At 41.0% G+C, this 22,793-nt stretch overlaps 1 protein-coding gene across 3 annotated transcripts in view; it reads left to right on the top strand.

Moving 5' to 3' along the window:
• ILDR2 (immunoglobulin like domain containing receptor 2) overlaps positions 1-22,793 on the top strand; it is a 301,315-nt gene that overhangs the window by 142,960 nt on the left and 135,562 nt on the right. For all 3 annotated transcript variants that reach the window (XM_033943344.1, XM_033943343.1, XM_033943342.1), the window contains exons 2-3: positions 9,099-9,431; positions 11,696-11,815. In XM_033943344.1, coding sequence (XP_033799235.1) covers positions 9,125-9,431; positions 11,696-11,815 — 427 coding nt within the window. In that variant the 5' untranslated portion in view covers positions 9,099-9,124. The remainder of the gene's footprint in view (positions 1-9,098; positions 9,432-11,695; positions 11,816-22,793) is intronic.

Raw genomic sequence — 22,793 nt, 5'->3', positions numbered from 1 at the left:
TTATCTGCCATCATGCTTCTATGTTTACATGTGGGTGTGTCTTATGGTCAGGTGCATCTTATAGAGCAAAAAATTTGGTACTGGCTGAAAATGAAAGAAGCCAAGAGAGAATCGTGTGGCGAAAGTGCAAGTGGAAGAGCAAATGGCTAGAAATATAAAAAAGGGAGACAAAAATGTTTTCTGGTATAATAGTGAAAGAATGAAGATGAAAAATGGAATTGCGAGACTAAAATAGCTAGGAGAGTGTGAGGAAAAAGCAAACATGCTAAACAAATACTTCTGTGTTCATGGAAGAAAATCCTAGAGAAGGACCGTGATTGGCTGGCAAAATTACAAATGAGAATGACGTGGATACCGCACCGTTCATGGACGAAAGTATTTATGAACAACTTGAAAAACTGAAAATGAACAAAGCCATGGGACTGGACAGTATCCATCCAAGGATATTGAAGGAGCACAGAGAAGTTCTGGCAGCTCCACTTAAAGAATTGTTCAATAAATCCCTGGAGACAGAAGTGGTTTCATGAGATTGGAGAAGAGCAGATGTGGTTCCTGTTCACAAAAGTGGTCACAGAGATGAAGCAGGACACTACAGAACTGTAAGCCTAACTTCAGTTATTGGAAAAATGAAGCATTGCTGAAGGAGAGGGATAGTGAAATTCCTAGAATCAAATGGGTTACAAGATCCGAAACAACATGGCTTTACTAAAGGTAAATTGTGCCAAACAAATCTGATTGAATTCTATGACTGGGTAACCAGAGAATTAAATTGAGCAAGTGTGCTAGATATAATTTATTTAGATTTCAGCAAAGCCTTTGACACAGTTTCTCATAGGAGGTCCTTGAACAAACTTGACCAGCTGAAGTTAGGATCCAAAGTAGTGAATTGGATTAGAACCTGGTTGATGGACAGACGCCAAAGGGTGGTGGTTAATGGAATTCGTTTGGCGGAAGAAAAGGCGAGTAGTGGATTGCCACAAGGATCAGTGTTGGGGCTGATATTGTTCAATATATTTATGAGCAACATTGCTGAAGGGTTTGAAGGTAAGGTTTGCCTTTTTGAGGATTATATCAAGATTTGTAACAGAGTGGACACTCCAGAGGAAGTGGAAAACATGAAAAAGGATCTGCAAAAATTAGAAGAATGGTCTAATGTTCGGCAACTAAAATTCAATGTGAAGAAGTGCACTTGGGGAGTAGAAATCCGAGGGAACCACATATGCTAAGAGGTGAGAGAATGATATGCACAGATGGGATGGGAGACCTTGGGGTGATAGTATCTGAGGATCTGAAGGCAGTGAAACAGTGTGACAAAGCAGTGGCTGTAGCCAGAAGGATGCTGGGCTGTATAGAAAGAGACATAACCAGCAGAAGAAAGGAGGTGTTGATGCCCCTGTACAGCTCATTGGTGAGGTCCCACCTGGAGGCTGTATTTGACTAAGGATGTAAAAAGATTTGAAATGGTCCAGAGAAAAATGACAAAAATGGTATGGGACTTGCGCCAAAAGACATACAAGAGATTGGAAGACCTGAATATAGATGTTTAAATACTTGAAAGGTAGTAATATAGAAACAAATCTTTTCCAGAGAAAGGAAAATGGTAAAACTAGAGGGCATGATTTGAGGTTGCAAGATGACAAACTTAGGATAAATGTTAAGAAATTATTTTTCTCATATATCACGAAGGAATTACAGTGATTGTTTTTAACACACCACAAGCACCAGTTTATTTATTCACCGCTGAGGGTCATTACCGACATCATACCATCCCATTCACAGATAAGTTTTGTCTATCTGGTATTTATTTAATCTTTTGGTGGATGGTTGCGGGGACAGTGAAAAACTATGATGGTCCCCTAAATGAACCCCAGTTTGGTGATAACACCAGTCACGGGTTTAGGGTCTGAGATTTTCACAACATTCAATTATTGGATTTAATTATTGGATTTAATTATAAGTTTAACTATGATTATAGAAGGTATCGAAGAAATTATTTTTCACAGAGAGGGTGGTAGATGCCTAGAATAGTCTCCTGAGGGAGGTGGTGAAGATGAAAATGGTGATGGAATTCAAAAAAGTTTGGGAAGAACTCAGAGGATCTCTAATTAGAAAATGAATTGTATAAAACAAACTAAGGCCGGTACTGGGCAATCCTGCATGGTCTTTGTTCCATATATGGTGATTTAGTTTAGGATGACCTGGGGATGGCTTTGATAGAAGCTCCAGTGACAGGATGGTTAGGATAGGCTGGAGTGGGCTTCAATTGCAACTCCAGCAGTGGGAATCTAAAGACAGTACCAGGTGGACTTCTAAGGTCTATTTCTCAGAAATATTAAAGAAAACACAATTTAATCATGAATATACTATGTAATGAGACTATTGGAAAGACTGTGGATGGACCGTTCAGGTCTATCCAATCAAGTGGAGCAATCAAGTGGAGCAAAGTCTGCCAATCAAGTGGAGCAAAGTCTGCCAATCAAGTGGAGCAGGCTTCGTCCAAGGCAAGACAAATCATGGGCTGCATACGAAGGGGTTTCGTCAGTCGTAAGGCGGAAGTCATTATGCCATTGTATAGATCCATGGTGAGGCCCCACCTGGAATACTGTGTGCAATTCTGGAGGCTGCATTATCGCAAGGATGTGCTGAGACTGGAGTCGGTGCAAAGAATGGCCACCCGGATGGTCTCGGGACTCAAGGATCTACCATACGAAAAACGGCTTGACAAATTACAGCGATACTCGCTCGAGGAGCGCAGAGAGAGGGGGGACATGATCGAGACGTTCAAGTATCTTACGGGCCGCATCGAGGCGGAGGAAGATATCTTCTTTTTCAAGGGTCCCACGACAACAAGAGGGCATCCGTTGAAAATCAGGGGCGGGAAACTACGAGGTGACACCAGGAAATTCTTTTTCACTGAAAGAGTGGTTGATCGCTGGAATAGTCTTCCACTACAGGTGATTGAGGCTAGCAGCGTGCCTGATTTTAAGGCCAAATGGGATCGGCACATGGGATCTATTCACAGGGCAAAGGTAGGGGAGGGACATTAAGGTGGGCAGACTAGATGGGCCGTGGGCCCTTATCTGCCGTCTATTTCTATGTTTCTATGTTATTATCTGCTGCCATTTATTATGCATGTGTTGGTGCTTACCACAGCTTGGTAAAAGCAGGGCTGTGGAGTCTGTACACAAAACCTTCTGACTACTTTATTTATTTATTTATGGTATCTCCACTTCGACTCTGACTCAGATTCTTCAAAATGTTTCCGCACTTTCATATTTTTGCGGGAAATGGTTGGGGTGGAAAAAGTGGTAAGAAGGCGTGTCGTAGAATGCCATGTGACTAGTCAGTCAGGCAAACTGGCTCACCTTGCAGGTAGTGATGTAATTTGCTTTTGAGATATTTAATAGTGTTAAAAAAAAGTACAGAAACTTTTTGAAGATCTCTCGTATATAGGAGTTAATGGGGATGAGGACAGAGCTCATGGAGACGGGGACAAACTTTGTCCCATGCTATTCTCTACAGTAAGTGCCACTTTCACTAATATAAATATCATAAAATATTTTACATTTTGTAATCATCAAAGAACTTGATATCAAAATATATTCTAAAAGTAAAACATATCCTGCAACAAATGGGTTAATGAAATTATTAACTGTGAAATAAAAAATTTAAGCATTGTAATATTTTCATGACATACAATTTAACTGTTAGAAGACAGAGTCAGCACATTTTCACCAACTTCAACTCCACAGCCCAAAAATTGCTTCCACAGGGAACACGATTTTTTTAGTGCGCATGCGCGTCCTACCATTTTATTATATTAGATATATAAATATATGTATACAATTGATGTGTGAATTTAAGCAACCTGTTATGGCAAGAGGGGGTTAGTCTTTAACCTCATTAATGTCTTACCATGATTATAACAATTGTAGACCATAGAACATATGATTTCTTTTCTTATTCTTTCTTAGCTTTTGCTATGAAAAAAAGTCTTACAGTAGAAATTGAATAAAATGCCTAGCATATGTGTCTTAGATAATTTTCTCGTAGGTGGGATGCTAAAGCTGGAGTGTGTTAATCTCTCCCTCCCCTCTCCCCCCAACACCTGGTGAATTGTATATGTGAGAACACAGTGCAGCTTGTAGCATAATTATCTGGCTGGCTCTGTGTTGATTTCCTGAGATCATCTCTATAACCCTACCACCTTACCCAGCTTCTCTTGCCTGATAGGAGCAGTCTTTGTAGTGAGATCTTTGGCCCCGATTCACTAAAGTCAGCGATCATCGCTAAACCTGTTTTCACAGGTTTAGCGACGATCGTTGCTAATTGGCCCAATTCACAAAATGGCCCACTGCGTGTTTTCCTCCTTGATTGCCCATTTTCCAATCCGGCCATGAAAATTTGTAAAACCCCATGCAAAATAGCCAAGCGACTGATTCACTAACATTTCCTTGGCTATTTTGCATGGGGTTTTACGATTCTAAAACCCAACTGCTGTAGACCTATTGGTAACTGTGTTACCAACAGGTATGCCTGTTGTTTTTTTAATTTCTTTTTAATGGCACTGATATTTTGTGTGTATTACACATGCAAAATATCTACCCCTACAAAGTGCTCCCTCCCCGAACCAAAAAGTTTGGCAGGAGGGATGCCCACTACCTCCTTCCATCGCCTCCCCCACACAAACTGATATGGCAGGAGGGATGCTCATTCCCTCTTGCTGTTGGGACCTACCCCGCAGTGCGGGACAGTCGGGTCCCTCCTCCCCCCCCATCGTCGCCGTCACCCTCTCCCTCCAAGTTTGGAGGAGGGGTGCTCAATCCCTCCTGCTCTTCCGCTGTCTGCGTCAGAAATACAGGCCTTAGGTCCCGCCCCGGTGCAGCATGGGTGCATGGGGAGGGGCATAAGGCCCTAATTGGCTCAGGTGCCTTGGGCTCTTCCCTTGGGAGGGACCTGAGGTATCTGAGCCAATCAAGGACTTTTTTAGGAAGGAGCCTAAGGAAGTCCCTCTGTGCAAATCATTTGCATACAAACTTGATAGTGAATCAATCACTGTTTGAAAATCAGCCAGAGAATCAGCCAACAGCGATTGAGTCGCTATCTTTAGTGAATCTGGGCCTTTATTTGGTATTTTAAGGCAATATCTATCACTGATCTGATATAGAGGTTGAAAAGAAGGGGGGACAGGAGGGCTCCCTGCAGTACTCCATACTTTATCAGTTTAGGTTGTGATAGAATAGTGATGCGTTAGAGCAGGGGTGTCGAAGTCGGTCCTCGAGGGCCGCAATCCAGTCGGGTTTTCAAGATTTCCCCAATGAATATGCATGAGATCTATGTGCATGCACTGCTTTCAATGCATATTCATTGGGGAAATTCTGAAAACCCGACTGGATTGCGGCCCTTGAGGACCGACTTCGACACCTGTGCGTTAGAGGAAAGGCCCTGCTGGAGCTGGTCAGAAGCAGCCTGTTCTCCAGCGCTTCCTCTGCTCACTGGCTACCGCTACTGCTTTGGGTGAGTGAGGGTGTGTGTGTGTGTCAGACCTGTTCTGCTGCTTCGGGGAACAGAAGGAGGGAGGGGTTTGTCAGGACCGGCCGTCTGCTGCTTCAGGAAGGGAGGGAGGGAGGGAGATTTTTGTGGCTGCCGCAAAGCTTTGGGAGCTGCAGGGAGGGAGATTTGTATTTTGCATCTGCTGCTGATACCTCTAGGGGTGGAGGGAGGGCAGCGGGGGTGGGGGTTTGTTGGGTCAGGAGCGCGCCTTTGGATGTTATCTGAGGAGCACGGGTGACTTTTTTTTTTTTTTTTTTTACAATAATTTTTTTTGCTGGTTGGTTGAGAGTGCTGGTTAGTTCAATACCGGTTAACTGAGATTCTACTGTATTTGGATAACAGTGTTGAATATAGATATTGCTTGTACCATGAGAGTGGCCAGAAGGATAACTGGATAATTCAACACGAACTATCTTTAATTATAAAACAATACACCAAGGAAAGATGAACAGACAACAATGGACTCAACACGGGCCATATTTCAGCGTGAGTGACTTTGTCAGGAGACCATACACATGAGACGTATTTGCAGCCAATATATTGTAAAATGAAGCTGTGAGAAAATTGATGGTCTAAAAAAATCTGTCTCCGACATAAAATGCTCACCACCAGGACTGAATATTGACTAGTACGTTTTACTTCATCTTAATTCCACCTTTATTCTGTTAGATTTAAAATTCGTCTTGCAACAACACTTAGAACTAATATGTTTTCAGTAGTTTCATTGTGTTATGTTTGAACAAATAATAACGGTTCTCTCTTGCACGGTAACACTCTTCAAGAAAATGAGTTGGGGCAGTTAGCAAAAATAGTAGTTGTTTAGTGTTCACAGATACATCTCTGCTGTAGAAAGATGCACTGCCAGGAAAAATGATCAATGGGTAGGAAAAATGAGCAGCCCGGATGCTTCTTTCATTCTTTATCTGCCTCATCATATTCTGTGTTCCTGTATACCTAATGTAGCCGAATGCGGTGCTCTTCATGTCTGCTGTGTTCACACGCTACCTGATTTATTGCTGCTTTGAAAGGAAGCTGATCCTGAAAGTTTTGTGCTGCATTTGATATCACCGTTCGTTTTTATCGCTTTTATGTGACTGGTCCTGCTCTGTACCCTGAGCACGCTAGCCCTGCTTGACTACTGTTTTATCTTGATGTCACATTCCTAAACCTATTTTCACTATTATCCCATTCTCTTTAATTTTCTTCTGTATCTAGTAGGTGAATCTAGTCCTTTTTTTTTCCAGATGTGTTTTTTTTTTTCAGGTAGAGGTTTATTTCTAATCTAATCTAATCTTTGGTTTATATTCCGGGTCATTTCCCAGTGGAGCTCAACTCAGTTCACATATAATTAAGACTAGAGTACATAGCAGAAAACATAAGAGAAGGAAGTACTAATTAAAAACTAAAGTACATATTTATTTATTTTAAAATTTATATACTGTTTTATTCCAAAACGGTTTACAAATAGTTACATACATAAAATATTATAAAATTCAGAAAAAGGTAAGAACAAAACAAACATTCAATCCTTACATAAAATCAATTTCTCAAAGAAATGCATCTACAAATAACTGTTTTCAGCATTTTCCTACATGAGTTCTTATCTCTACATTTTTGGATTTGACCAACTAGGCTATTCTACAACTTAACCCCTGCACATGTAAAATTCACGGCATCCGTTTCCACATATTTAGGGTTAGCCTTCGTTTTCAGCAATACTGAACTTTCAGAGCACAATGATCTTAATGGTTGATACTCAGACATCAAACCCTTTAACAATTCAGGGATTGTACCATATAAAAATTGGTGACATATCATAATTGCTTTGTATTGAATGCTGAATGCAACTGGCAGCCAATCCAATTGTCGAAGATATGGAGTAATATGCTCATATCTTGATGTTCCAGTTATCAGTCTAGCCGCAGCATTTCCCCTGTGTTTCCAATATATAACCTAACCTCTTGATGTGTGTCTGTTCATTTTAGCTGCAGGCTACTGTCACAGACTCATACACCCATGACAACAATGCATATTATAACCATCAATTCATTTGTTTGGTGCTGGAATAAACTGTCAAATATTCAACTGCACAGAGATGAAGAGAGGTTTTCATAGCAAGATGGGTGTTTGTTTCCTGATTTTTTCACAGCTTTTGTTCTGTCTATCACAGGTGTGGGACTCATTGTCCATAAAATTCAAAGGAAACTATGATATAAAATGAGACTTATTTGATGACAGCAAAGACTGTGGCCCTCACTCAGCAGGAATTTATGAATCACTCAGAATAATTAAGAACTTCATGCCCTATATGGGATAGATGAGCTCAATTCCCAGGCCTGGCTCCTGGGGAAGGAAGGTTGAGTCTTGGATATCATGCAGTGGGGCAAGGGTACCATGTTTCAAAGGGAAGTACAGTCTCTGGCCTAGGGTTGTCACTGTGATGGTGAGCGAGATGAGGGGAGGGGTGAGTGTTCATAAAAATGGAGAAAACCCCCAGGTGGTTGTGAATGAAAGCTCATGGTGTTGTAATACAGTAGAGTCTGGTTTCAATTGAGCTAGGGAAAACTGTCAGCCAGAAAAAAGGCCTTTGTTTGATTCTGTACATATTAAAAAGAAACAGCTAGGCACATTGGCATGAGAATCAGTAGGTTGATTTCTGGACAGAAATTATAATTGTAAGCTCCTATAGCAATGGAATCACACAACAGCGACACCTGCAGGCATAAGCTGGACTTGCTTACATATTGGATTCTCAGTGACATCATGATGTGCAACTCTGTTCCCTCGTTTAAGCTGAGCATGTGAGCAATTGCTCATTCTAGGAGCATCGCTCACAGATTTTACTTGATTGCTCACAAAACTACTTGCAAATCTGGAAAATTAATGGGTTGGGTTTTTTTTACTTTCTGCTCACACAAATATTTTTTTTTTAGAACTTGTCACTCGCATGAGAAAAATTTTGCATGCATTCAGCCAACCCTTAGAAAGAACATTGGTGTGCAACTGTGTGCCAGAGAACCATCTCTGCTGTGACTGAGTAATGAAAGAAAGGCAGGAGTAAAAAAAAAAAAAAAAAAGACCTAGGAATAAAAAAGTAGAAAAAAGAGAATAAGATGAGAATAGCATGTACTGTACAGTTAGCAGAATAGTGTACAAAGTATGTTATTTATTAAAAAAAATTTCTATACCACCAAAAATCTCTCTTTGTTACCTCATGGTAGCGCCTTTGTACAGACTCAAAGGCTTAGAGCATGGGATCACATGGAACACACCTAGCCAGTTAGATTTTCAGGATATCCACAATGAATATGCGTAAGATAGATTTACATAGATAGTGTGTGAAAATTTATCCTATGCATATTCATTGTGGATATCCTGAAAACATGATTGGCTAGTTGCGTTCTGAGGACTGCTTTGAGAACCCTTGGCTTAGAGGTATTCACAGATTAGAGCCCCCTTCCCCCTGTAAACTCTGGTGTGTTTTGCTTTTTTTACAAATGATGGGACTATATATATATATATATATATATTTTTTTTTTCCACAGCCATTGCAGAAGGAGTGCACGTGACGATGCCAGAGAAAAAGAAAGTGGCCATGCTGTTCCAACCTGCCCTGCTGAGATGCAATTTCTCCACTTCGTCCACACAGCCAGTTGTGGTGCAATGGAGATACAAATCCTACTGCTTGGACCGCATGGAAGAAGCTTTGGGGCTGATTACCCCTGGGTCCTCAGCAGTGAGCAAAAAGAGCCACACCTGGGATCCCTACCTGGACTGCATGGATGGGAGTCGTACAGTCCGTGTTGTGGCCTCCAAACAAGGATCTGTCATTACGCTGGGGGACTTCTACAAGGAACGAGAGGTCACCATAGTCCATGGTACCCATCTGCATTTTGTAATGTATATAATGACAAGCTGTAAAACATTCTTAGAGGAAAACAAGAGAATAAGTCTTTGGCTTCACAATGGTGGCTGCCTGACCTTGATCAAAGTTGCAAATACTAACTCAGATCATACAGAACCTCAGACGTTCACAATTATTCCAGGCAGTGACATAGCAAGGGAGGTTGGCACCTGGGGCAGTGGCACAATGCCATATGCCCCGCACTCTTTCTTGCCGCTTGAACATCCCCCACTTTTCCACACTGCTTGAGCGTCCCCCACATACCTCTTCAAATGTTCGCCAATGCGAGCAGCATCTTCCACCTGCTGCTCACGCTGGTCTTGGCTGCCTTCTGACATCAGAAGCGAACCAAGGCCAATGTGAGCAGCAAGTGGAAGGTACTGCTCACACTAAGGCCCTGATTGTCTCAAAATCACAATTTTGAACCAATCAGAGCCTTTGGCCCCTTCCACTGCATCCCAAGATGCATTGGGAGGGGAAAGGCCCATCATTCTCTACACACAGCCCTGTAGGCAGGAGGGAGTGGGCTTCCTGCCAATTTTGCGTCGGATGGTACGGGGGTGTCAGGTAAATGGGGACTATTGCCTCATGTCAGATGTTGGGTGATGTGGGGAAGTGTTGCCTCATGTCGGGTGGTGTCAGGTAATGTGGGGGGTGTTGATGATATCGGGGGTGTTGGTGGATATGGGTGGATGGGGGGTTAGTGGGTGGGGTGTAGGCTCCAGCTGATCCTAGCAGGGGAAATCCCCATCAGCTGAGCCAGCAGGAATCCCCGAAACCAGCTCAGCTGTTGGGGATTTCTCTGCTGCGATCGGACAAGGTAGTTGGGTACGTTTACAAAACCTGCTTTTATTTGTTTTTCATGTGGATGTTTTTATTTTTGAAAATGACCAAAAAAGATAGACGTCCTAATGACCAAAACTTTTACCTAGGTCATTTTCAAAAATAAGAGATAGACATCTGACAGCTTTGAAAACGGACATTTTTTCTCCTGAGTTTATGGACGTCCTGACCAAAACATTCAACCTCAGACTTATAGGTCCTATCGAAAATGTCTATCTATGTATGTTTAACCTATTCTGAGCTCTTTGGGGAGAACAGGATAGAAAACAAATTAAAGAAATAAATAATGTTTAGTGTAGTGGCCCAAGAACCAGGGGAACTGGGTCCAGTTCAAACTGCAGCTCCTTGTGACTGTGGGCAAGTCACTTAACCCTCCATTGCCCTAGGTATAAAATAAGTACCTGTATATAATGTAAACCTCTTGATATAACTACAGAAAGGTAGTATATCGAATCCCATACCCTTTCCTCTTTGGGGAATTTACCCCAAAAGGTGCATTTCTGAGTTTCATTAATCTAGCTTGTTTGGCCACTTGCTTTTTTTAATAACACCTAAACCTTTAACAACCACACCCAGGTTTGAAACACCAAAGTGGCAAAGTTCCTACAAAGGTCTCAGATCAGCTAGGGTTACCATATTTGTTAAGACAAAAAAAAAAAAAAGAAGACACATGACCCGGCCCATACTCCACCCACAGCCCCACCTACACTCCATCCACAGCCCTATTCACCCATTTCCTTGGCCCTCTTACCAACTTCTGTACCCTTTTAGTGCATCTCTCTCTCTCTCTCTCTCTCTCTGTCCCTCCTTCCAACCCTCCTTTCCCATGGGTGCTTCTTACTCTCTCCCCAACCTCGTCTCCTGCTGTTTCTGTCTCCCCTCCCATCTAACACAGCCATACTCCGTGTTCTTTTCTCCAGCCCCCTCCTTTCCCGATGTTGATTCTTCAGCCCTCCGACCCTCCTCTGTCCTCTTTAGCTTCCGAATACCCCATCTACCTCCTCCCTGGCTGCTATAATTCAGTTTTGGGCAATCAGTAGCAGCAACAAGATGAGCCTGCATCTGCTGGTCTGCCCCAGAAGCCGCCTTTCTGCAGTGACTTCCTTTTCCCATGTAGGCGGGACATGCAGAGAGGCAGCTTCCAGGGCAGGCCGGTGACAGCAGGCTCACCCCGTTACTGCTACTGGCTGCCTAAAGATTGAATTACAGCAGATGGGGAGGAGGTAGGTGGAGGAGTCAGGAGAGCCAGCTAAACCCGGACAGACTCCATTTGAGAAAAACCATCTGGACAACCGGACAGTCCTCTTAAAAGAGGACATGTCTGGGTTTTCCCTGACATCTGGTAACCCCAAGATCGGCATAAGAGTAATGTTTGTACCCCTGTGTTTCTTTTAGACGCTGACCTTCAGTTTGGGAAACTACAGTGGGGAGACAGTGGACTCTATTACTGCCTTGTTGTAACTTCTGATGACTTGGAGGGGAAAAACGAAGATCGAGTAGAACTTCTTGTGATGGGTGAGTTAAATCCAGAAAAAAATTTTCTGTTTCTTTTTGTACAGACATCAACCATATAGCTTCATGTCAAAAAGACAGTCTAAATCAGTCTTGGTTTTACTGTATTGCATGCAGAGAGGAGTAGTTCTGATTTTTCCATCAAAAAATAACAAAGAAGGGGGGGTCCTTTTATTAAGGCACGCTAACCGATTTAGCATGCGCTAAAGATTAGCGTGCACTGAATGCTAAGGCATCCATTATATTCTACGGGCACCTTAGCATTTAGCACATGCTAATCTTCAGCACACGCTAAATCGGTTAGCGCACCTTAATAAAAGGACCCCCAAATAAAGAAACAAAAAAGCAGACTACATCTCCTGCATACAGTGTGCTAGAACCAGGCCTGAATCATCGTGTCCTCCTAAGATCATCTTAGTGTTGTGTGCAAAAGTTTAAGTACCCCAACACAACTTCTATGTGGTACAAAGTTAAACATATCGGTCTCTATATTTTAATGCATAATTACTATTTATTTGCTGATTTATTCAGGTTAAACATAATAAAAGAGTGAATATGACAGATGCAACACTTTTGGGGACTCTTCCAGTTGATTCCACATTTTAACAAATACTCTGACACTTCTAATCTATCAGCTTGTAATTATTTTCAGCAATTGCAAATTGGTAACTAGTTAAAAGATAGAAAACAAAAGGTAGGGTTAAATGGCCAATTTTGTCAATGGAAGGTGAATAGTGGAGTTCACCAGGGATCTGTACTAGGACCAGTGCTTTGTAACATATTTATAAATATCTTTGAGCGCCATTTATAGAATAACACTAAACACTATTTTTGGTGCTGATTTTTTAGGCACTATTCATAGAATCTAGTCCTTAATGTGAACAAGTGCAAAGTGATGCACCCTGAGAAAAATAATCCAAATTATAGCTATGAGTATTTAATGGTACATGCCACATTAAGAGACACAACCCACAAAAAAGATATACGTGTCATAGTAACATAGTAGATGATGACCCGAATGGTCCATCCAGTCTGCCCAACCTTACCCTCTCTTTAAATTACTGATTTAATTTAAATTTTCCTTCTTCTTAGCTGGGCCAGAATCCAAAGCTCTGCCCAATACTGTGCTTAGGTTCCATCTACTGAAGTCTCCATCAAAGCTCACTCCAGCCCATCCTCAACCAAATGTCGTAGACAGTTCTTTAAAATCTTATGATTAATGTGTGACGGCTGTCAAAAGAGCAAACGGAATGTTAGGAATTGTTAGGAAAGAAATAGAAAATAAGACAAAGAATACCCTAGTATAATGCCTCTGTATCACTTCATGGTGCAAGCTCACCTTGAGTACTGTGTGCTGGGAGCCACATCTCAAAAAATTATAGTGGAATTAGAAAAAAGTGCAAAGAAGGGTGATCACAATGATTAAAGGGATGGAATTCCTCTCATATGAGGAAAGGCTTAAGAGATTAGGATTCTTTAGCATGGAGAATAGGTGGCTGAGGGGGGATATAATCCTGTGTGGACTACAATGGGTAAATATGAATTAATTATTTACTCTTTCAAAGAGTACAAAGACTAGGGACATCCGTGAAGTTACATGGTAATACAGTAGGTGAAAATAAATAGGTGAAAATAAATAGGTGAAAATAAATAGGTGAAAATATTTTTCCACTCCACAAATTGTTATGTTTTGGAACTCATTGCCAGAGGATGTGGTATCGGAGTATCTGGGTTTAAAACAGGCAAATTCCTGGAAGAAAAGTCCATAAATTAATATTAAGGTAGATTCGGGGAAAGCCACTACTGGGGTTAGTAGCATGGAATCCTGCTACTCTGTGGGATTTTGCTAGGTACTTGTGACCTGTTGAAAGCAGGATACTAGGCTGGATGGACCTTTGGTCCGATTAATATGGCAATTCTTATATTTTTATGTTCTAATCATGGGCTTATCTAAGCAGTAATTTGAAAATGTAGGCAATTCCCAGAGCAGGGAAAGGCAATAATAAAATCTCCAAATGTTTTCAGATAGCAGTTTAAACTGTTTGAAACATTATTAGAAATAGAGATTACACAGAACTGTAGGAGTCAAAGCAAAATCTGAAAGACCAAGAAAATTCTTTGATATAACTGCTCTTGAAAACTGGTCCAATCTGCCAAACAAACCCCACAGATTACTTCAAACGACCTTCTGAAAAGTTACCCAACACTGGAATAGTTGCCTACAGTATAATATTATTTATACAGTGATCTGCATGTGAGCAGTAGTGGCACTCGTGGACTCTAGGGAGCGCTATGGAATGGATAATGAATAAGATGTGTTTGTGGAGTATTTTGTGGAGTTTATCTACAAAAGCGCCTGCTTTTCGTATGGTTCTGGGTAACTCTAGTTAGATACAAGCATATGTGTTAGTTAAGGCCACGCCCAATAGAAGCGTATGAAAAGTTTGTGAATAAAAATCAGAATATGGATGTAGCCAAGGCCAGAAAAACACACTACAGATTAATATTAAGGAAAAGCATAATAATATTCTCCTTATTTACTTTGCTATTAAGCCAGAGCACAGAGAAAATCAGGATATATATAATACATGGAGGTATGAAACCACCTCCATATTTCTCTCTCTCTCTGTCTGTCTTTGTTCTTTTTGTTCAGGTTTTTTCCTGCCTTGAGTCTCTCGTGGTTTTAATTGACAACAGATGTGCTTAGGCTGGTTAGGAAGAGCATATTAGACTCCATATTCCAAACTGAGATATAATATGTATTAAGTATGAATGAAATATATCATGTTGTAGATGAAAGGGGCCCCGAACGAATGATGGATGGATGAAAGATATGTGAAAGAATGGTGTATACTTAATTTCTAATATTTTATATATATAAAGAAACTCTAAGGAGAAGTCCTGAGGCAACATCTGGAAATGTTAGGTTAAAGCTAGGAATACTGTTACCATGGAAACCCTCTAGAGGCCCACCAGCATAGGGAGTGTATCAGTGAAATTTGAAACTGTCAGTTTTTGTAAAGAACAGGGCAGGAGGGGAATATCCCTCCTCCTTTTTTTCTGTGCTGATAGAGACAAGAATTTTTCAGCGCTTTTGAAATGTAGTGTAGGCTCTCCTGGAACAGATAAGTAGGTTTAGATTTAAAGTTTTGGCTATGTTATAAAATGGTTATGTATATTCAGAAATGAATGTAAACAAAAATATGATTTCTGGAACTTTTATTCCATGTTAAAAGGAAGTTCTTTGTCCAAATTTAAGGACAGCCTCTATTAATGGATTGGTTGACAAGTAATGATGTCATGCAGGACAAAAGATACATATTGGGGAGCAATGAATTCTCAGACTGAGATCTTTATCAGAAAGCCAGCGTTTGGCGTCTGTAAAGACCTCCCGGTGATGCAAAAACTAACCTTTTGAGGTCCATTATGACAATTAATAAAACAGAATAATTATTTTAATAAAATTTGCGTCATGTGTCATTTTCCATGTACTTTTTGCACACCTAGAGCGAAAGCTAGCAGCTTAATTAGCAACTGCTGCTTAAAGCGTGTGCTTGTTTACCCATGCTTACATGGGAGAGTTGTCTGCAGGAAACCTTTTCTATGAGCTCATCACAAAATTCATCATCTAATGCAAAGAGAAACCTTAAACATGCTGAAACTTATTAGAACAAAGCTCTTTGTATTGAGTAAGTAAAAGCTGACCTGTTCAGCTACAAGGTACATTTGGAGAAAAAAATGAAGCATTTGATGCAAAGAACACCTTTCCAGTCATTAAACACTGGGTGAATTTATTATGCTTTGGACTTGCATGATAGCCAATGGCACAGGAAATCTTTTGAAGGGGGAAGGTAGAGTGGATTCAGTTAAATACCAATATATCCTAGGAGTTAATGTTCCATAGTCAGTGAAGAAATTGAAGATGAAAAGAGGTTGGCTATTTCAGCAAGACAGTGATCCGAAACCTACCTCAAAATCAACCATGAAATACTTAAGAAAAAAAGATGAGTTTTGGAATTATCCCTAGACTTGAATGTTATTGAAAATCTGTTGGAAGATCTCAGACATGTAGTGCATACAAGAATACCTAAAAATATTTCAAAGCTAGAAGAGTTTTGCCAGTAGCAAAGCCAACTCTTAAATTTAGGGGGGGGGGTGGATGGTTTCCAAAGGTGGACTAGGGGAGCAGCATATTCGTCTAATGGTACCTTTACTGGCGGGGATGGCAAGTCCCCCCAGCCAAATTACTTCAGTGCTGCTGCTCTCTGCTGTTTCCTTTCTGCTCTGAGCATGCAGGGAATTCTCATGCTCTGAGCATGTGCGAGAAGTTCTGGCATGCTCAGAGCAGTTAGGAATCAATGGGGAGTAGGAGTACTGTACTTATTTGGCTGGTGGGACTCGGTATTCCAACCAGCAAGGTAAAAGGGGGTGCTGGAATTCTGGAGGGGGCATGAGTCTGACGTGGGTGAGCCTCCCCTTCGCTGCACCACTGAATTCTGCAGATAAGAGTGGGAAAACTATTCCAAAAGCATGAAGACTCTTGCAGGCTACAGGAAATGTTTGAACGCTGTTACTTCTGCCAAAAGAAGCATTAAAGTACTGATTGAAAGGGTGCACAAACTGTTGCACCTGCCATATTCACTACTTTCTTATTTTGATTCCATAAAAAAAATCTGACAATAAATAGTAATTATGCATTAGCATTTGCAGAAAGAAATGTCAGGGTCCATTATTAACCAGCAGCGGTGAACATTTTTTAGCCACTGGTGGCATTATTCCTAGATGTTCAATGTAGGGTCAAGTCCAGGCATTAGCCCTGAATATCCAGGTTTATACAGTTTAGTGCAATATTCAGCACTTAACTGCATAAGAGAAACCACATAAAGATAGTACTGACATGCTGGCGGGAGATTTAAGATGGCGGACTGACGTGCTACTTGTGTTTCGAGATGAAAACGTTGCTGAAGATTTGTTTAGGGAATTTAGTTCTTTCCTCGTGAAATAATGTCTCATACTAAATGGAAAGGCACTGTGAAGGCGATGCCATCGCTAACCCCTTCCTTGACATCTTCACCAGTTCAGCAGACCCTCGAACGTTATGCAACATGATTTTTGAGCATGAAGCCCTCCTTGACCTTGGGGCCTGAAACATCACTATCTCCTCCGGCGATTCAATCCTCTCCCTGTCCAACAGAGAATAGAGGTCTTCTGTGTGCCTCATTTGATGCGGAAGGCACTGCAATTGAGCCCTCACGCGACAGAGTCAAACCTGCTGCGTGGTCTGCTGAGATGGGACACAGACTGGAGGCAGTCGAGGATTGGCCCACGGAGGTAACTCTAGAATCCATTTGGAGGGTGCTTCAGCAGTTGAATAATACTGTGGTGAAATCAACCCAATAAACAGCTATCTTGGTAAGCAGGGTTGATCTAATATCACAATCTTTGGAATTGTTCAAACATGATCATATTGAACAAGTTGACCAGATTAAAGAGGACATTAAAGAACTTAGAAATACAGCTTCTGTACTACCAAGTTTCCAAGTTTATTTAATCTTTGATATACCGTTTATCAAAAACATACCTAAATGGTTTACAATTATCAGAGTATTGTTAAAATAAAAACTTTAAAATTAAAAAAAAAGTGTGTGTGGGGGGATGACAAGACAAATAGACATACTGGAATAAAAAGGGAAAATGGGAGATGGGAAGAGTTTAAATAAAATGCAAAAAAGGGAGGGAAGAAACAGGAGAGCATTAATACTTTAGGTTAGGGGTCACTTCAAAAGAAGTGTTTTTGATTCGGTACTGTCAATTGCAAGGAAGCTGTTTGGGCTCGCGGAGACGAGTTAAATTGAGAAAGCATCTTTGAAGAGGAATGTTTTTACATTACATTTGAATTTTTCAAGGGATGTTTCTTGTCTGAGATCTGACGGTAGGTTGTCCCATAACGTAGGAGCATTGACTGAAAAAATGGTTTTACAGGTAGAATCAAGAAATAGTTCACGAATGGGAAGAACAGAGAATAGGTTTTGGGTAGTGGAACGCAGATTCCGGAAAGGGGTATATAGAATAAGTAATTTATCGATGAATGCTGGTGAATTGGTCCACTTGGTTTTAAATGTAACAGAAGTATTTTATAAGTGATGCGGTGAGGAATGGGTAACCAGTGAGCTTTGCGAAGGGGAGTCATGTGGTCAAATTTTTTAGCTTTGTAAATAAGCTTGACTGCAGTATTTTGTAATAGTTGTAACTGCTGATTTGGTAGTGAAAGTTGAGATCTTCCTCAATAATAACTCCTAGGAGTAGGATTTTATTGTCATGTTGGATAGTGCATGAATCTATGCTGATCGGATGGTTCAGAGAGCTTTTTGGGGAAGTAGAGAAAAATACACTCTTGGATTTGGAGATGTTTAAAGAATGCTTATTTTTCCAAAGCCAAGAGTTGATCAGGTTGAGTTTATTATTAATTTCTTCTATTTCAGCTAGTGTAGTAGTGTTTAGGGGGTGAAGTAATTGAATATCGTCGGCATATGTGAAAATAGTAAAACCTATGGATTGCGCCAGAGTAAGAAGAGGGCTCATAAAGATACTACCTTGGTGTGGTATATAGACCTCCAAGACAACAGGAAGACAAAGATATAGAACTGATCGAAGATATAGAGAACATCACTTTGCGTGGGGACACAGTTCTGCTAGGTGACTTCAACATGCCCAATGCTGATTGGAACACACTCTCCGCGACTACCTGTGGCAGCAAAAGAATATTAACCTCCATAAAGGGTGCATGACTCAAACAAATGGTATTGGAGCCCACCAGGGACCACGCAATACTGGACCTGGTACTCACCAACGGAGACAGCGTTTCGGAGGTTTCAGTAGGAGATAAGCTGGCCTCCAGCGACCATAACATGGTATGGCTCAACCTCAAGAAAGGATTCTCTAGATCAAACACAGCGACGAGGGTCCTCAACTTTAGAGGCACAGACTTCGACCTCATGGGAGATTATGTCCATCGGGAGCTGTATAACCAAGCAGAAACTGACAATGTGGAGACTATGTGGTCAACTCTGAAAGTCACCTTACACGAAGCTACAAACCGCTACATAAAAACAGTTAGCAAGCGCAGGAGAAACAAAAGACCCCAGTGGTTCAGCTCAGAAATTTCAAACCTCATCAAAGAGAAAAAAGAAGCATTTATTGCCTACAAACATTTTGGAAAGCGGGCGAAAGAAGACTATCTGGTCAGATCTAGAGCAGTCAAAAAGGCAGTCAGAGAGGCCAAACTCCGAACAGAAGATCTAGCACAGAACATTAAGAAAGGGGATAAATCCTTCTTCAGGTATATTAGTGACAGGAAAAGAAACAAAGATGGGATAGAACGCCTTAGGAAATCAGACGGAAACTATGCAGAATCGGATTCTGCCAAGGCAGAACTACTAAACGAATACTTCTGCTCAGTCTTCACCTGTGAAGCGCCGGGAGCCGGTCCGCAGTTACGGACAAGAGACAACCAGAAAGACCTGTTTCAAGATTTTGAGTTTACGCCCAGCAGCATCTACTACGAACTTTCAAGACTCCAAGTAAACAAAGCCATGGGACCAGACAACATACACCCCAGGGTCCTCAGAGAGTTGAGCCAAGTCCTGGCAGAACCGTTAGCCGTACTCTTCAATCTTTCCCTACGTACCGGAAGAGTTCCCTTGGACTGGAAAACAGCCAACGTTATTCCACTTCACAAAAAAGGCTGCAGGACAGAGACGGCAAATTACAGACCAGTGAGTCTCACATCCATAGTGAGCAAGCTTATGGAAACACTGATCAAGCAGAAACTTGACACAATCCTGGACGAAGAAAACCTACGTGATCCCCCACCAAAACGGATTTACCAAGGGCAGGTCCTGCCAATCTAATCTGATTGGCTTCTTTGACTGGGTAACTAGACAACTGGATGCCGGGGAGACTCTGGACGTGATATATTTGGACTTCAGCAAAGCTTTTGATAGCGTCCCACACCGCAGGTTATTGAACAAGCTGAAATCGCTGGGATTAGGGGACACACTAACTACATGGGTTAGGGACTGGCTACACGGTAGACTTCAAAAGGTAGTGGTTAATGGTACCCCCTCCAAAACTTCAGACGTGACCAGTGGAGTACCACAGGGCTCGGTCTTGGGCCCGATTCTATTCAACTTATTCATAGGTGATATGACCCAAGGGCTTAGAGGAAAAGTATCTTTGTTTGCCGACGACGCCAAACTGTGCAACATAGTAGGCAAAAGCATTTTGCCTGACAGTATAATGCAGGACCTACTACTACTGGAACAGTGGTCATCGACTTGGCAGCTGTGCTTTAATGCTAAAAAGTGTAAAGTAATGCACCTGGGTAAGGGAAATCCATGCAGAACTTACACACTAAATGGTGAGACCTTGGCTAGGACCACGGCGGAACGTGATTTAGGGGTGATCATTAGTGATGACATGAAGGCTGCCAATCAAGTGGAAAAGGCTTCCTCCAAGGCAAGGCAAATGATGGGTTGTATCCGTAGGGGTTTTGTCAGCAGGAGACCTGAAGTGATAATGCCACTGTACAGATCCATGATGAGACCTCATTTGGAGTATTGTGTTCAATTCTGGAGGCCACACTACCGGAAAGATGTGCAGCGAATTGAGTTGGTTCAGCGAATGGCCACCAGGATGGTCTCTGGGCTCAGGGATCTCACGTATGAAGAAAGGCTAAATAAATTGCAGCTGTACTCACTAGAGGAACGAAGAGAGAGGGGTGACATGATTGAGACGTTCAAATATGTCACGGGCCGTATCGAGGTGGAAGATGATATCTTCTGTCCTATAGGTCATTCGACCACCAGAGGGCATCCGCTGAAAATCAGGGGAGGGAAATTTCGAGGTGATTCCAGGAAATACTTCTTCACAGAAAGGGTGGTCGATCATTGGAACAGTCTACCTCTACAGGTGATTAAGGCCAGCAGCGTGTCAGATTTTAAGAGAAAATGGGACATTCACGTGGGATCTCTAAGGGAGTAAAGTCAGGGGGTGGGTCATTAGAGTGGGCAGACTTGATGGGCTATAGCCCTTTTCTGCCGTCATATTCTATGTTTCTATTATTAAATTGGACTTTGTAGTTACTATTCTGAAAGTAGGATGTGAACCATTGTAATGAGGTCCCTGTGATACCTATGGATTGTAATCTATTAAATAGTAAGGTGTGGTCTATGGTATCAAAAGCAGATGTCAGATCAAGTGATATCAGGAGAACAGACTTACGGTGGTCTTGGAAGTAGCGGATATTTGTAACTAGTCCGATTAGTGAAAGTTTGGTAGTGTTGTGGGCTCGGAAACCTGTTTGGTATGGGTGTAAAGTGTTGGCTTTTCTTTTAATTTAGCCAGGAATGATAGATTAGCAATGGGTCAGTAATTGCTGGTTTCTTCTTCAGAAATCGTAAATTGTTTGATCCTAGGAATACTACTGCTGATTTCCATTGATTAGGCATGAAACCTGTAGAGAGACTTTTATTGATCATTTCGTGGAGAAAGATAACACAGTGTTGCATCAAAAAAATAGACCATATTGAGAATTTTAACAGGAGACTGAATTTATGAATTTTGAACTTTCCATAATCTGATGGTCTGTTCTGTTCTTTAAGAAGTTTCTTGTTGATAATTTGACGTTTTCTCCAACAAACATTCCTCCTTTAAATAAGGTGTATTGTTTACTTTTTTCTTCAAAACCAGAGGTACCCTTTGGAGACTGGAATTCAAATAAAGGAAAATGCACTTCAAGATTTAACTGCAATATTGGAGGATTCATTATTGGATGTCCATGATAGCACTACACTTATTGCTTCTTTTATGAGAATGATTTAAATTTAGTCCTCAAACAGTTTTTTTCATAATTCACTGTTTTGTGGTCAGAAGATATAGATCTATCCGGACATAACAAAGACTACACAACTTAAAAGGAAAATGGTTTTAGCTTTAAGGAAGGCAGCACTAGCAATAGGATCCCTCCTTTCTCTTAGCTTATCCATGTAAATGCATTGTTAAGTTTCTGGGGTTGAAATATGTTTTTCTTGAACCTCAACATCTGAAGACCTTTTTGGATATGAAGATCTCTGGAATTAATCTATTGTTTAGCTTGAATCTTTCAGTTTATAGCCTTTTCCTTGGAATATTTGAATGTTTCCTAAGTTCTCCTAAAAGTTAATCTCTCCCTTATTATAGTGATCTAAGGAGGAGATAAAGATTATTTCCTGTTTATTTTGTAACAAGCTTTTTGTTTGTTTTTCCTCAGATATTATAAACTTGTGTTACTTAATCAAGTTTAATGCTTGTATATAATGTTTAAAACTATAAATTAAAAAAAGAGATTGGACTGCATAAAAGTTTTATGTTTATTTAAGATTTGATATACTGCTCCTGCATTTTACTGACCTAAGCGGTTTACAATGTATCAAACTAAAATGAAATTAGGTACTTGAGAAAAACTACCCTATCTGTCCCGAAGGCTCACAATATAGCTAAAGTACCTGATAAACTAAAAATAAGTAATAACAACATATAATACATTTCCAAGATCAAAAATCAAAGAAATACTATCTAACCACTAAACTTAACTGCCTAAGTACAGTCCGCACTTATACGGTTAAGTGTTGATATTCAGCACTTAACTGCCCATTGGCACTTAACCGTTTAAGTGCAGGCTGCATCCCTAGACCACCTTAAAAATAGCTGGCTTTGAGTTTAGCAGTTTGGTAATAGTCAGTTGCATTAACCAGTTGAGTGCCACTGAATATCAGCAGATGGCCCTGAACAAGTGAATTAATCAGCCAGGAGACATTTCTGGCCAGTTAGATCACTTTGAATATTGACCTCATGATGGTTAACTTTGTGCCAGTCGGGTTATAGGATATCCAAGTTTCAAGTTTTATTAATATTTGCTATCCTGCCTATTAAAAAATGTTAA

The sequence above is a fragment of the Geotrypetes seraphini genome, chromosome 4, assembly GCF_902459505.1.
Source record: "Geotrypetes seraphini chromosome 4, aGeoSer1.1, whole genome shotgun sequence".
Lineage (NCBI taxonomy): Eukaryota > Metazoa > Chordata > Amphibia > Gymnophiona > Dermophiidae > Geotrypetes > Geotrypetes seraphini.
The sequence above is the reverse complement of the archived record's forward strand: the minus strand, read 5'-3'. Positions and strand labels throughout refer to the sequence as shown.